The sequence below is a fragment of the Zingiber officinale genome, chromosome 4B, assembly GCF_018446385.1.
Source record: "Zingiber officinale cultivar Zhangliang chromosome 4B, Zo_v1.1, whole genome shotgun sequence".
Classification (NCBI taxonomy): Eukaryota; Viridiplantae; Streptophyta; class Magnoliopsida; order Zingiberales; family Zingiberaceae; genus Zingiber; species Zingiber officinale.
In genome coordinates, this window is record NC_055993.1 from 97,757,244 (window position 1) to 97,769,119 (window position 11,876).

At 37.1% G+C, this 11,876-nt stretch overlaps 2 protein-coding genes across 6 annotated transcripts; one reads left to right on the top strand and one right to left on the bottom strand.

The window, feature by feature from the left end:
- The first annotated feature begins 355 nt into the window (after window positions 1-355).
- Window positions 356-1,749, top strand: LOC121975654 (PLASMODESMATA CALLOSE-BINDING PROTEIN 3-like). 4 transcript variants are annotated; one of them, XM_042527435.1, is made up of 5 exons: window positions 356-720; window positions 792-1,208; window positions 1,285-1,315; window positions 1,395-1,600; window positions 1,679-1,749. In XM_042527435.1, the coding sequence occupies exons 1-4, from the start codon at window positions 663-665 to the stop codon at window positions 1,570-1,572; spliced, it is 684 nt and encodes a 227-aa protein (XP_042383369.1). In that variant the 5' UTR covers window positions 356-662; the 3' UTR covers window positions 1,573-1,600; window positions 1,679-1,749. The 4 variants fall into 4 exon arrangements, with proteins under 4 accessions (XP_042383369.1, XP_042383368.1, XP_042383370.1 ...); XM_042527434.1 differs by having other exon boundaries at window positions 1,698-1,749; XM_042527436.1 differs by having other exon boundaries at window positions 1,705-1,749.
- A 359-nt stretch (window positions 1,750-2,108) lies between these two features.
- On the bottom strand, window positions 2,109-11,614 carry LOC121975652 (GBF-interacting protein 1-like). Of its 2 annotated transcripts, XM_042527427.1 has the most exons (10): window positions 11,319-11,614; window positions 10,148-10,191; window positions 9,150-9,255; window positions 7,143-7,523; window positions 5,408-5,676; window positions 5,077-5,337; window positions 3,467-3,624; window positions 2,784-3,257; window positions 2,458-2,713; window positions 2,109-2,242 (listed from the first exon to the last, which is right to left on the bottom strand). In XM_042527427.1, the coding sequence occupies exons 1-5, from the start codon at window positions 11,503-11,505 to the stop codon at window positions 5,594-5,596; spliced, it is 801 nt and encodes a 266-aa protein (XP_042383361.1). In that variant the 5' UTR covers window positions 11,506-11,614; the 3' UTR covers window positions 2,109-2,242; window positions 2,458-2,713; window positions 2,784-3,257; window positions 3,467-3,624; window positions 5,077-5,337; window positions 5,408-5,593. The 2 variants fall into 2 exon arrangements, with proteins under 2 accessions (XP_042383361.1, XP_042383360.1); XM_042527426.1 differs by lacking the exon at window positions 2,109-2,242 and having other exon boundaries at window positions 2,363-2,713.
- Window positions 11,615-11,876: the final 262 nt, after the last annotated feature.

An 11,876-nucleotide genomic window follows, 5' to 3' on the forward strand; every position in this document is an offset into this window, starting at 1 on the left:
TGTCAAAGACCTAAGATTGATTCCTAATGAATGTGAAATACTTTGTTGGTTGCCTCAACCTCTCTTTATATATACAACTATTGTTGGGCAAAGTCCTCTTTGACTTGCTTCCCTTCCAGACAACGGCAAGCTGCCTTAGAGGGGCCGTGAGTTGACGGTTTATCTTTTTATTGTCTATTATAACTTGCGATTTTAAAAACACTTTTTAGACAACGGCAGGCCGTCTTAGAGGGGCCCGTGAGTTGGTGGTTTTATCTTTTTATTTTATTGTCTATTATAACTTGTGATTTTAAAAACACTCTTTGGAAGCACTACCACAGATAGTCTCAAACAGAGACCAACTGAGAGTCAGTGAGAATCCAGAAAGGGAGCATCCAAACACCAGCTTTCACAACATGATTTAGTCTCATGCAACAGCAAAAGGACCACCATAAAGTAGAGGTTCCACCACCACCATCACCTCCCCCCGCTTTCCTCATCATCACAGCCATCACTGCTGTTCCAACACAAGACTGCAACACAGTGAATTCTCCAACATTTCCTTCCATTCTTCTCCACCTCTCAAGTTTCCTCTTATTCTCCTCAGCCTCGCCAAGGAACCTCTGATTCCTTTTCCGGCAGCTTAAGTGCTGATTGCCTGAGCCAAGATAATTAACAGGGTGATGGGCGCGAGGCGCATCCAGTGTTTGATCTTCCTGCTGGGATTCCTCTGCTGCTCCGGTTAGTCTTTTAGTTCGAGCTCCTCATTTTGTCACTTCTTAACCAGCAGCAAGCTCTGCAATCCATGGCAGCACTTGAAGAACACGCGTCGCTGCAGTCCGCAAACGCCATGCCTGAAATGGACGTCATCACGCCAATCGCCACAGTTCCAGTGGTCAACCCCACCGCCACCACGACCACCACCCCTGTCTACAATCCCTTTCCGACGATGACTCCGTACTCGACTCCAGCTTCCTCCTCGTCGTCGGGGCAAAGCTGGTGCGTGGCGAGCCAAACTGCATCCCAGGCCTCGTTGCAGGTCGCCCTGGATTACGCCTGCGGATATGGTGGTGCCGATTGCTCTTCCATTCAAAAAGGTGGCGGATGCTTCGACCCTGATACCATGCGCGACCACGCTTCCTATGCATTCAACGATTACTACCAGAGGAAACCCAACCCGACGAGCTGCGATTTCGCAGGAACTGCCATCATCACCAGCGTCGATCCCAGTAAGTTGCCCAAATACTCGCAACAAACAAGTTCTTCATCTCGCCGATTCTTTAATTATCTTTCTCAATCTGACAGGTACTTCGACATGCCATTATCAATCAACGAGGTAAGTTCAAGTCCGCCGCTTCGTATGCAATGACAGTTTAAGAAAAAGGAGTTGACTTTGCCGCTGTTTGCATTTACAGCACAAGCTCTTCTGTTCTCAACACAAGATATCCTTATGGATCAAACGTTTATGGATCATCTGTTCCTCCAACTACAAGTAGCTCCATCTCGATCTCAAACGGCAGATCATTACTTCACATCTCCCTGATCTTTATCACACTGTCACTCAACTCTTTTGCTGAGCAAGGAATTCAATAGAGTCGACCATGCAGAGGAAGTTTCGTAGGTTATAATTTACTTTTTTATTATGTTAAAATAAATACACCATCCTTTTGTCAGTTTTCCCCCTTCTTTGAATGAGCAGTATTGTGAATCTTCTTCAGTAACCAGGAAGCTGTACAAAGTTACCGACTGATAAAGTTTTCAGGAAGGAAAGAATATAATCTAGATTGCAAAAGATATGAAAGGTAAAGTTAAAATGCATCACATGAGGTTGTAGCCTCCTAAAAGAGCTTTTGTGAGAGACAATCTACTGACTAGCGGGGAAAAAAAAGGAGACAGTCAACTTTTCTAGTCTGCAGTGTGTGGCAGATGTGGCAAAAGGAATTGATTGAGCAAAAAACAAGAAGAAAACATTAGGAATGATCAAGACTAACTGATTTACAATGAGGTGAAGTTGAGTTACAAAGTTGATGTCTACGAGTCACTGCACGAGCGCTCTAAGAATTCGAAGAAAAAGCTAACCTAATCTTAGTGAAAGATAATCTTTCGCCCCTCTAATGTTATTCTTTCGACTACCTCGGCAACCTGAACCTGGTCCACGCGCAGAGCATCTTAGTGCTGATGGATGCCTTTGCTGGGCTGAAGGTGAAGGAGATCAAGAAATGTTCTCCATGTTCAGTTTTTACGCCACCAACTTCGTCACCGACTGAGAACAATGTTAAGTTGAGATTGTAAACTGATGTAAATTACTGAAACATCTGCCATTCTGTACAGTTTGCAGGGTTATGCAACTTTTGTTTATTTAATTTATTTTTAAATATTGAATGAACATAAAAAAAAAAAAACTTTATCAAAAGAGAACAGCTTTTGTTAAATAAGAGTTCAATGTTGCACAGAAAAGTCATCTAATACATCACTAACCATTAGAACACGCGCTCGAACTCTGAAAACGCACAGCCCTCGTCGGATACAAGAAGCGCCTCTTAGTCCTGAACGCTCAAACTGGCATATGTCTGGGATCAACCTACTTGAGCACTCTAAAGAACTTTGAAAACTTAGGAGACGGCTTAGTAGCCTTGTTGCCAGATTTGGCTTGCTGGTTGCGATTGTATGGTGGTCTGAGAACCATTGAGATTCAGTTCGGTAGGATTCTGTAAATGTTCTCTTTGCAAGCCTCCTTGGGAGAGCAAAGGCTATAGGTTAAAAATTTTATAATTATAAGAGGATAGCAAAGGCATTATTGTTACCTGCTGAAGGGATAAGAAATGACTCGCTTCTCTGTACTGCTGGCTCAGAGCTTCATTAATCCCAACCATCGTGTTAGAAGCAGTTGTGTGGGTGAGGTTCAAGCCTCCAGGAATGCTAGATGAGCTTCCGAACCCTCCATAATGAGATATGGCAGAAGCCTGGGGCAAGCTTGGTGTGGGTAAGTTGCTTTCGTATTGAAGTTGCGAATACTTCATGCCGGCATTATGTAAGACAGCAGATGGATGGAATGGGCTGACCACAGACAATGTTTGTGGCATCGGAGGCAAGTATGGGTAGCTCTGTGGTTGAATGGGATAGCTTAACAGATTAGCAAAATGCCCTAATGGAATAGCTGGCTGAGAGTAATGCGGAACAGGAAGGGCCTGAGGGAATGCAGAGCTTGTTAGCAGGGTGGTTGTAGGCAAGGATACAGGAGCCGATTGAGGATTCAGAAACATTGTGGGTTTCAAGACCTGCACAAAGCACAGGCCGCTTGTGTTACCCATCATGGAATTACAACATCAAAACTTAGATATCATATTTGAAACAAATTAACAAAGTTCTGCCTCCATACATATATTAACTACGTACATATACAAATACATGCATATGTGTGTGTGTTTCGTGGATTCACAGTGAAGCAACAAAAAAGATAATAGAAATTCCAAGTGAAATATACTACCTCGGGCATGGAAGAGGATGGTCCACCGATAGATGACACTGTAGTGCCATACCTCTCGATACATGCTAGTTTGCAAGCAGGGGAGACAAAGGGTGATCAACGTCTCGAAGATGTGGAAAGCTTGTTGCTAACATGTTGTTTTGTAGAGAATTGGCTTGCTGCAAAACCGCTTCATTAGACTACAAATATTTCTAGCAGGTAAACTAAGATTATTCAAATGACAATGCATTGACCAACGGTGCTTTGAATAATGTCAATGGAAAAGTATGTGATCTGAAAAACTTGAAATAGTTGACATACAAGCCAATTTGAAGAGCCCTAGAAATCAGAGTCAGTGTATAATATAGCTTGAATAACCTTTTAATCGCCTTGTCATCAAACAAGACTCCCATATAGAATAATATTTTACCACTTGAAACATCTCTAGCTTGACAAGTTAAGCAATTGCACAAAAGTGGCAGTACAGCTCCTAAATCATATAGATTATGAAATTCATATCATTCAACTCTAATAGAAGGTTATCCAAGTCCATCTCTAATTTCAAGGCATGTCATCTAAAAATAGATTACACCAGGCAAAAACATTCCTCCTCCATGCTGAACAAGATATAAAGGTGGTTTGGAGTTAGTTCTCTTGGCAAACATCTCCTCTTACCCTAATTCCAGTAGTAGCCCCTCCCAGAAACTTCAAAATTATTCACAAAACTAGAAAAAAAAAATATTTCTAATTTTCTTTTTCAAGAAGCCTAGACAATCAGTAAGTTGCTTGTACTCAAGCCAAATAGCTGGTAAAAAATTGCACACTTCTCCCCATTTTAGCATTTCTTCGATGAAAATAAAACATCTGAGAACAAGCATAGATTTACGTTTCATGTTGTACTAGTCAATACAAAAGAACCAGTAATATAATTATGCCATCAAGCCTAGAATGCACGCTTGTGCACTAGATATAGGTGATACAGAGTTCAATAAGAGCTATATATAGCATATAATGGATGATACAATACTACAACAACAACAACAAAGTATTATCCCACTAGTCGGCTATAATGGATGATACAATATAATACAAAATTTGAATACCAGTAATATAATTATAACATCAAGCGTTGTGTATATATATGTGATAAGCATAAACAAGAATAAGAAATTGTCAAAGCCCAACACTATAATCTTAATACAAAATTATATAAACAAATAAGTATTTTTAAGAGTTGAGAGCATGACTGACTTAAGAATCAAGATATTATGTCTATAGGAACATATAAACTATAAATTCACACAAATGTATATCTACATGATGAGATCTGTGCTGACTTGTTTGATATGAGTTAATGTTCATGTGGTACTGTTTCAGACTGGGACCGAGACAGGTATCCAAACTGAGATTTAAAACCTTGCTCTTAAGAAATGACCATTTCAAATATTTGTTCAATATGTATTGTCCTTGCAAAAGATTCTTCAAAACAATGATTTTTATTGGAGAGGTTTACAGACAGAAAATTCAACCCATCTATTTCAACTAAACATTTAGAAAATATAAGCATAGTAAATCATCTTCACAATAAAAAGTAACTTAAGTGTAAAGCAAAACAAGGAGTATTTGCCCACCATTAGACTTGAAAAAGGTGAAAGATTTTGTATTTGTGAATTCCCATGCAGATAGGTGTGAGCTGTAGCATTTGTCTGTGTGGAGCTTGGCAACCCATAACTGGAAACTGCAGAAAGTCATACTCATTTGTAGCATCCAATGAACCTTCACGTTGTGAAATTGAAGGCACGTCAACATTTTCTGAAGCAGTGCAAGTTACGGACGCTACATTCTCAGTGAGAGTAGGCTTGAACTACTCATTGTTGTGGTACTCATGATTTCTATCCAAAGACATGGTCACAAATTAAAATTAAAATAGGAAGAGTAATGGGACAAAAATATGAGTAGTACCTCGAATCTGACTCATCAATTTGATAATCATCATTTACAGCTGGGGCCACTTTCAAGTTGCTTTCTGGTGGCTTTGACGAAAAGGATCTGAAAAATGCACCAGCCCCAAAACTACCAAAACTTAGTTGGGAACAATCTGCATTTGTAACCCTGAGATGGTCAGGAATTATTAATGCAGGCCCAGCCTTAGTTTTTGTGTTCCCCTCCCCCATGTACACTTAATTGCCTTAGTGTTGCGGCAGTTGAAGAAATCTCCAAACCATCCTCAGCTGTAAAAGAAGTTTGACATGAAAAAGAATATGTAAAAGAGGTAAACAATTTTGCGCTAACTGCTGAAGAAATTCATAGCAACAGTAGAGATTCTCATAAAAACAGAAAGAAAACTAGATGATAGTGTTAAACATACAAGTGCATGTATCATGCATCAAGTCTGTTCTGCCTATCAGAAACAAAATTGCTTAAGAGATCTTCAATAAAATGAGTATTATTCTGTAAACTATATGTTTTCCCTAAACCCTGAATGATCATGTTAAACATACAAGTGCATGTATCATGCATCAAGTCTGTTCTGCCTATCAGAAACAAAATTGCTTAAGAGATCTTCAATAGAATGAGTATTATTCTGTAAACTATATGTTTTCTATTAGAATTAAATACAACTTCAGAATTTTGATGCACAGTGTCTAGATAAATAAATAAATAAAATCAGGAAATATCATAATAAAGATAGTAAAGAGATGAACATTTTTGATTGGATACCGAATCTAAAGACCATATGAAATGATTATATAGAAGCATGTGTAAAATGACTAGAGCAGATACAGAATTCAAAATTTCTACCACAGTAAAGTTTGTAGCTGCAGACCAATTTTTTGGTCCCAATGAATTGAGTTCTTCATCTTTCACCGCCATTATACTCCGCCTAACATTATAACATTACTCAATCAAAAGGTAATTTAAATACCTTTCACTGTCACTTTCCCTACTACTTTAATCATCTTGTGCAATATAGATCTATAAGTCCATTAGAAGTGCATGCCATGTTAACTATGTTTGTCTGGGTAAGCATTAATTGAAGTTGCAATAATTGTTCACAAGTTGTAAACTTTTTTGGTCCTTGTAACTCAAACACGTGTACATCAGTTCAAAGGAATTAATAAAATAGTCTCCTAGATCCATCTTGAATTGTTCTAGTTCTCTAAATCTTGTTATATGACTTAATTAACTATCTGCTCAAATTTAGGTCAATATCTATTCCTTCAAAGCAGAAGCAAGGTGGATTGTTAGCCTCTCGAAATTCATGACAGATCATCTACATTTCCAACCCCAATGAAATTTTTGTTTTATTAGATTTAGACTGGCACATTTGCCTTTTACTACATCCATGATGTGTTTTCTTTCTAGTAATATAGACATCAATGTATTTGGCCTCAAATAGTTGGCATTGCCAATGGATACCTGCACATCCTGTCTTTTGATTTCAAAACTTATTTGAATGGAAAGAAGTAGAAAAAACCTACTAATGAATGAAGAAGGTAGGATTCAAACCCAAGTTATAAACAGCCATTTTGAAAGTCCCAACCAAACTAAGTTAGTTTGCACCTTCAGCTACAATTTCTATAGTAATCACAATTTCTATCTGTAAAAGCAATAATAAATCTCATTCTCTTAACAAACATAAAACAGAAAAGATATATGACAGGAAAGAGAAGGATCCTAAGTGATTAACTTTTACCTTTATGGCAATTAAATTCAAGATCTACAGATTGGTAGGAATCCATACTCAATAATCTGTCATCGAAATAGGAAGCATCTTCAGACGTTTCAACATCTAACTGCCTTTCCGATGCAGATATGGGTCTGGATTCTATTGGCTGAGGTTTAACACTTGCTCTTCCATCATGGTCTTGGATATCTTCTGAACAAGGATCTATTTGCAAGTCCAAACAAACAACCATCAAATTAGGTGCTGCCAGTTCTGATGGGTTAGTATAAGCTGGTGAAGTTATCTCCATAGTGGTTAACACACTTTCTGCAGGTTGCTCTTGGACTAGGGACCACCCATAATAATTGGAAATGCGATGATGTTCAGCAGTTCCAATGCCATGGTTTTTATCTGAAAAATGATTAAATTCTTCAAAGGAGTGTCTACCTTTTCTTCTGATTCTGATGTTAGAGATGTAGCAAAGGATTGTTTTGCATCGTGGTTTGACATGTTTGTTATTACCGGATTGTGTGACCTGTAGGAATTTACACTTGCAACAGCAGGCACAGTAGGATGTTTCCCTTCAGGTCTGCCCCTCTTGACAATATCAGCCATGGAAACATGTCCTGGATTCCCCAACTAACTATTTTGAAAACTAGATGAAAATGCAAAGGTGTAGAAATTGCATCAGCAATTTTTGTTTTATGCATTGTATCTTTAATGGGAGCAAAACTGCTGCAAGAAAATAAAGTGGCCAATAAGATCACTGAAGACCCACAAAGCCAAATCTTTGCTTCAGTAACATTAGGGCAAGAATAAGATCCAGGAAATCAGATTCTCCAGTGTACACTTCTACAGTAAAATCACTTGGCTATCATTAACAGACTATACCTAATTGCTATTGTGGGACTCTGATAAATAGATTGGATGCAATAAATTACCCACTCAAACTGTCCAAAATCCACATATAGATGAAAAGCTAGCAGTCCAGTAAGTCCTGAGAAGCTGAGACATATTTGCCGCCAGGTGGAACTGAAGCCATCATCAAGAAGAAATCCAACGTATTTCAAAAGTTATGATTGGTTTAAAATTTCCAGCTCAAGAAAGATGAGCATGCCTCACAATTTATTTGCAAAGTTGGTCTAAATTAGGAACATATTAGATAATACAAATCAGCTAAACTGAACCACTTTGAAAAATCATGTTTTTTCAGGTTCATGTATTTAGAAATCGGGTTCCACTGGGTGGGTTTGAAGTTTTTATATAAAACCACCAAAAATTCCACACCCGATCTGAATTTATTGTGTATATCATATAATATGATAATATTGATATAATTTTAGACCAAAATATTAGTTAACAAATCTGTATGGTAACAAATATATGACACTAAATTTAACAGAATTGTGGCAGGTTAGCTTAGTAAAATTATGCTCACTTGTGTGTCAGCAGAGAAAATATAATAAAACAACAGAACAAGAATTTGGCACCAATGTCATTACAGTTCTTCCAAAAAAATGCTGTGTAACCAGAAAAAAAAATGATGGATTAAAAGATGTGAGAAAAACAAATCAGGGAAGAGAATCATCTTTAACAGCAACCAAGCTAAGCAAGTGTCTTCCAATTTTTTTTTTAAAGGAAAAAATAACAACATACTCTAGAAATAATAGGATCAATTTACTCCAATGTCATCAAAAAAGGAAAACTAGAATATTTTTTGAATAATAATAAAAAAAGAGATTCAGACCCTTATCTTGGTTAAATGAGTGGAAGTTTTTGCCTTGTTATGAAACGTGCTAATTTTATTCCTGAATATTAAGGAAGAAATCACCTCTCGACTGTTGGTCTTTTTGTAGGATTTATTATTGTTACCGATTCCACAACTGATGAGACAGGAGCAACAGTAATACCATTTTGTTTCTTGTGCATATGTTTACTTTTATCGACTTCATATTCTATAGAAACATGTGAAAGAGAAAAGGATAAATGCAAGAAAAAATAACATCATAAAAAAAGGGCAAAACTGTTAAATCATACCAGTCAAACTGGACTGATGACGGCCCCTATGATCACTACTACCCTTAGATCCATGACCTGAATTGGTGTTGACTGTTTGAGATCTAGATTTCGGAAACTCTCTGACCTAAAGAGTGAAATAGAATAACAAAAAAGAACAAATTAAGAATGAAGTTTTAGCTTCGGAGATCAAATGATAGTTTAGAAATAAGTTAGGAACAAGCACAAATCATAAAGTTACCATAGTAAACTGATAGCCTATCAAGAAGTAATTCTAAAAGCAATTGTGAATACTTTGCAAAGGAGCCAAGCACAATGCATAAGTATAGTCAACAGTCAATGGGACAATTAGCCAGTGAAACATGGACAAAGTGTGATCACCATCATCATTATCATCAAGCTATTTTTGCCCCAACTACTTGAGTTGGCTACATGATTTGATCTCTCCATTGAACTATATAGAAAGCCATATCATAAATAATATTCATTTTTCATACCATCTTAATAATATAATTTCTCTTTTTCTTTATCAGCTATTAGAGTTACGTCTAATTGCTCTTAGATAGTAGTATTGTTAATTTGATTTTCGTCTAATAATTTCATGCATCATCTTAGCATCCTCATTTCTATTACATTAACCTTTTGCACATATCATTTCCTCACTGTGCAATATTAGCCTAAATGGTACGCAATGAACATTCAGGATTTCAGAAGGCATTCACCATTTCAACCACTCACGTTTTATCCTGCTGATAATATGTAACCAATATATCATTATTTAATAAAATCTCTAAGATATTTAAAAAATTACAAAAAATATCATGTCCATCCAAGATATCTAAAACACAAAGAAAGAGTACTGGAATAAAATAATGACGGCAATATATCTAAAATCAGTTTGAAAACCTACAAGAAACATTAATTATTTAACGATGCTTGAAATAGAATGATCAATAGCAGGTCCAGACTAATACAACATGACATGTGATAATTAATTTTCAAACAAAATATAAGCCAACCTCCTTTTTCTTGTCACGCTTGCTTTTGACCTCCTGAAAAGTATCTGCAACACATATCAACACATATGGAAGCATATTTATGCAAAAGCTAAAATCAACAATAATTGAGCACATATGCATAAACATTTCATCAGACATGTATTGCTGAGCTAGCCATTGTCATTAGCAATACCAACCAACCAAAAACCAAGTCTTATCTCACTGGGTGGGACAAATAGAAAAAAAAATGCATGAGATTTTAGTCAAGAAGTGAAAGGTAACCTGTTGTGCTTACTCAATATGGTAACTCTCTGGCATATCTTTTTCAAATAATACTTTTCCCTGAAACCCAGTACTTCAATACTACGTATAACTCTTATGGAAGATACTGTTTAGTATAATTCTTATCACTGATACAGTTTAGTTTCTCTTATGGAAGATACTGTTTAGCAAGGAACCTTAACATGATGCAAAGTATTGTCACCATATAGCTGTGAAATAACTGAAAGCCAACTAAAATAATACAAGGTGATAAAATATAATCCAATGAGTTCAAAAGAATAGCTGAAACGCAGATGGAAGCACCTGTTGAGGAACTAGTTGAGGACCAAGTTAAGACAGTTGTAACAGCTTCATTACCAGAAAAACAAGGACCACAAAGGTCTGTAAGGAATCAAAGAAAATTAGATCTCAAGTGGAGTTTTGCAAATTTCCTTCCAGTACATAGCTTCCATGCGCAAGTTACTCTTTTCAATATTCTAAGCAAGGAGATAATATATTCCTAAGATAGAAAAATAGTTAACTTTTTTTTTTCTTTTTGAAAGCGGTAGGTCAAACGTATGTAGATAGCGCAACAGTTAGGGGAAGCATCACAACCGAACAGAAATTTCAGCCTGACTATTCCTAGTTCCAAGTAACGTCTTTCCTTTTCTTAAACTCTTGCCTTGACTAACAAGTACTAGTATAGCAAGTATAACAAAAAGCAGAAAAACAACCCATGTTACGCATTTTAATCATAATTAGCCGCAAGACTTGATTTTTTAGATCAAAGATGAAAAAACTACAAAAGTTGAGGACCATATCCGCGACCCTTTCATCCCAAAAACAACCACGCAGAATCCCCAATAAAATCACAGAATTAGTGAGAATCCATTCGCAATTAGAAGAATAAAGTGACAGCAAGCAAGGGCACCTTGGGATAGGAGGCATTGGACGGCCTCATTAGGGTCCATATTGCACTCACGCAACATGGCATAGATCTCCGGTTCGGAGCAGTTGACGATTTCCTTAAGACTCTGCACCAATTTCCTCGACCCCGACGGGATCGTCGCCGCCTGCCCGTTCACCCTACCCCCGGTTCCGTCTCCGGCAGCAGTCATCCTTTGTCCCCTTTGTCGGTGCGCTCTTCCTGGAGAAGAGGGAAAGCGAAAGTTCGAGGGGCGCGGCCGTGGACGTGAGTCTCTTATATCATCTCCTCTCCACCCACTTCCACAGCCAAAACCCTCCGTGTTAAATAAATAATTAATTTAATATATATTTTTCCCTTGCAAACTAAAATAAGATAATGCAGATTTGAGATATATCATTTTTCCAAATATTATTTACTAATGGACGTTTGGTATGAGCATGGAAATGTAAATCATTATATTGTGGAATGAGAATGAGTATGAGTATAGATATCACTCTTAAAAGTAATATTTGGTTAGTTGCATATTTTCTATCGAAATAAATCAATATTTTCTTTTTTACC

Bases quoted from the DNA above. Each gene is read 5' to 3' on its own strand.
- LOC121975654 (XM_042527433.1), top strand. From the start codon at position 663: ATGGGCGCGAGGCGCATCCAGTGTTTGATCTTCCTGCTGGGATTCCTC. The intron at 721-791 runs GTTAGTCTTTTA...AATCCATGGCAG, and splicing joins GGGATTCCTCTGCTGCTCCG to CACTTGAAGAACACGCGTCG. The intron at 1,209-1,284 runs GTAAGTTGCCCA...TCAATCTGACAG, and splicing joins CATCACCAGCGTCGATCCCA to GTACTTCGACATGCCATTAT.
- LOC121975652 (XM_042527427.1), bottom strand. From the start codon at position 11,505: ATGACTGCTGCCGGAGACGGAACCGGGGGTAGGGTGAACGGGCAGGCG. The intron at 10,192-11,318 runs GTGCCCTTGCTT...TATGTGTTGCAG, and splicing joins CCAATGCCTCCTATCCCAAG to ATACTTTTCAGGAGGTCAAA. The intron at 7,524-9,149 runs GTATGATTTAAC...ATCATTTTTCAG, and splicing joins TCATCAGTCCAGTTTGACTG to ATAAAAACCATGGCATTGGA.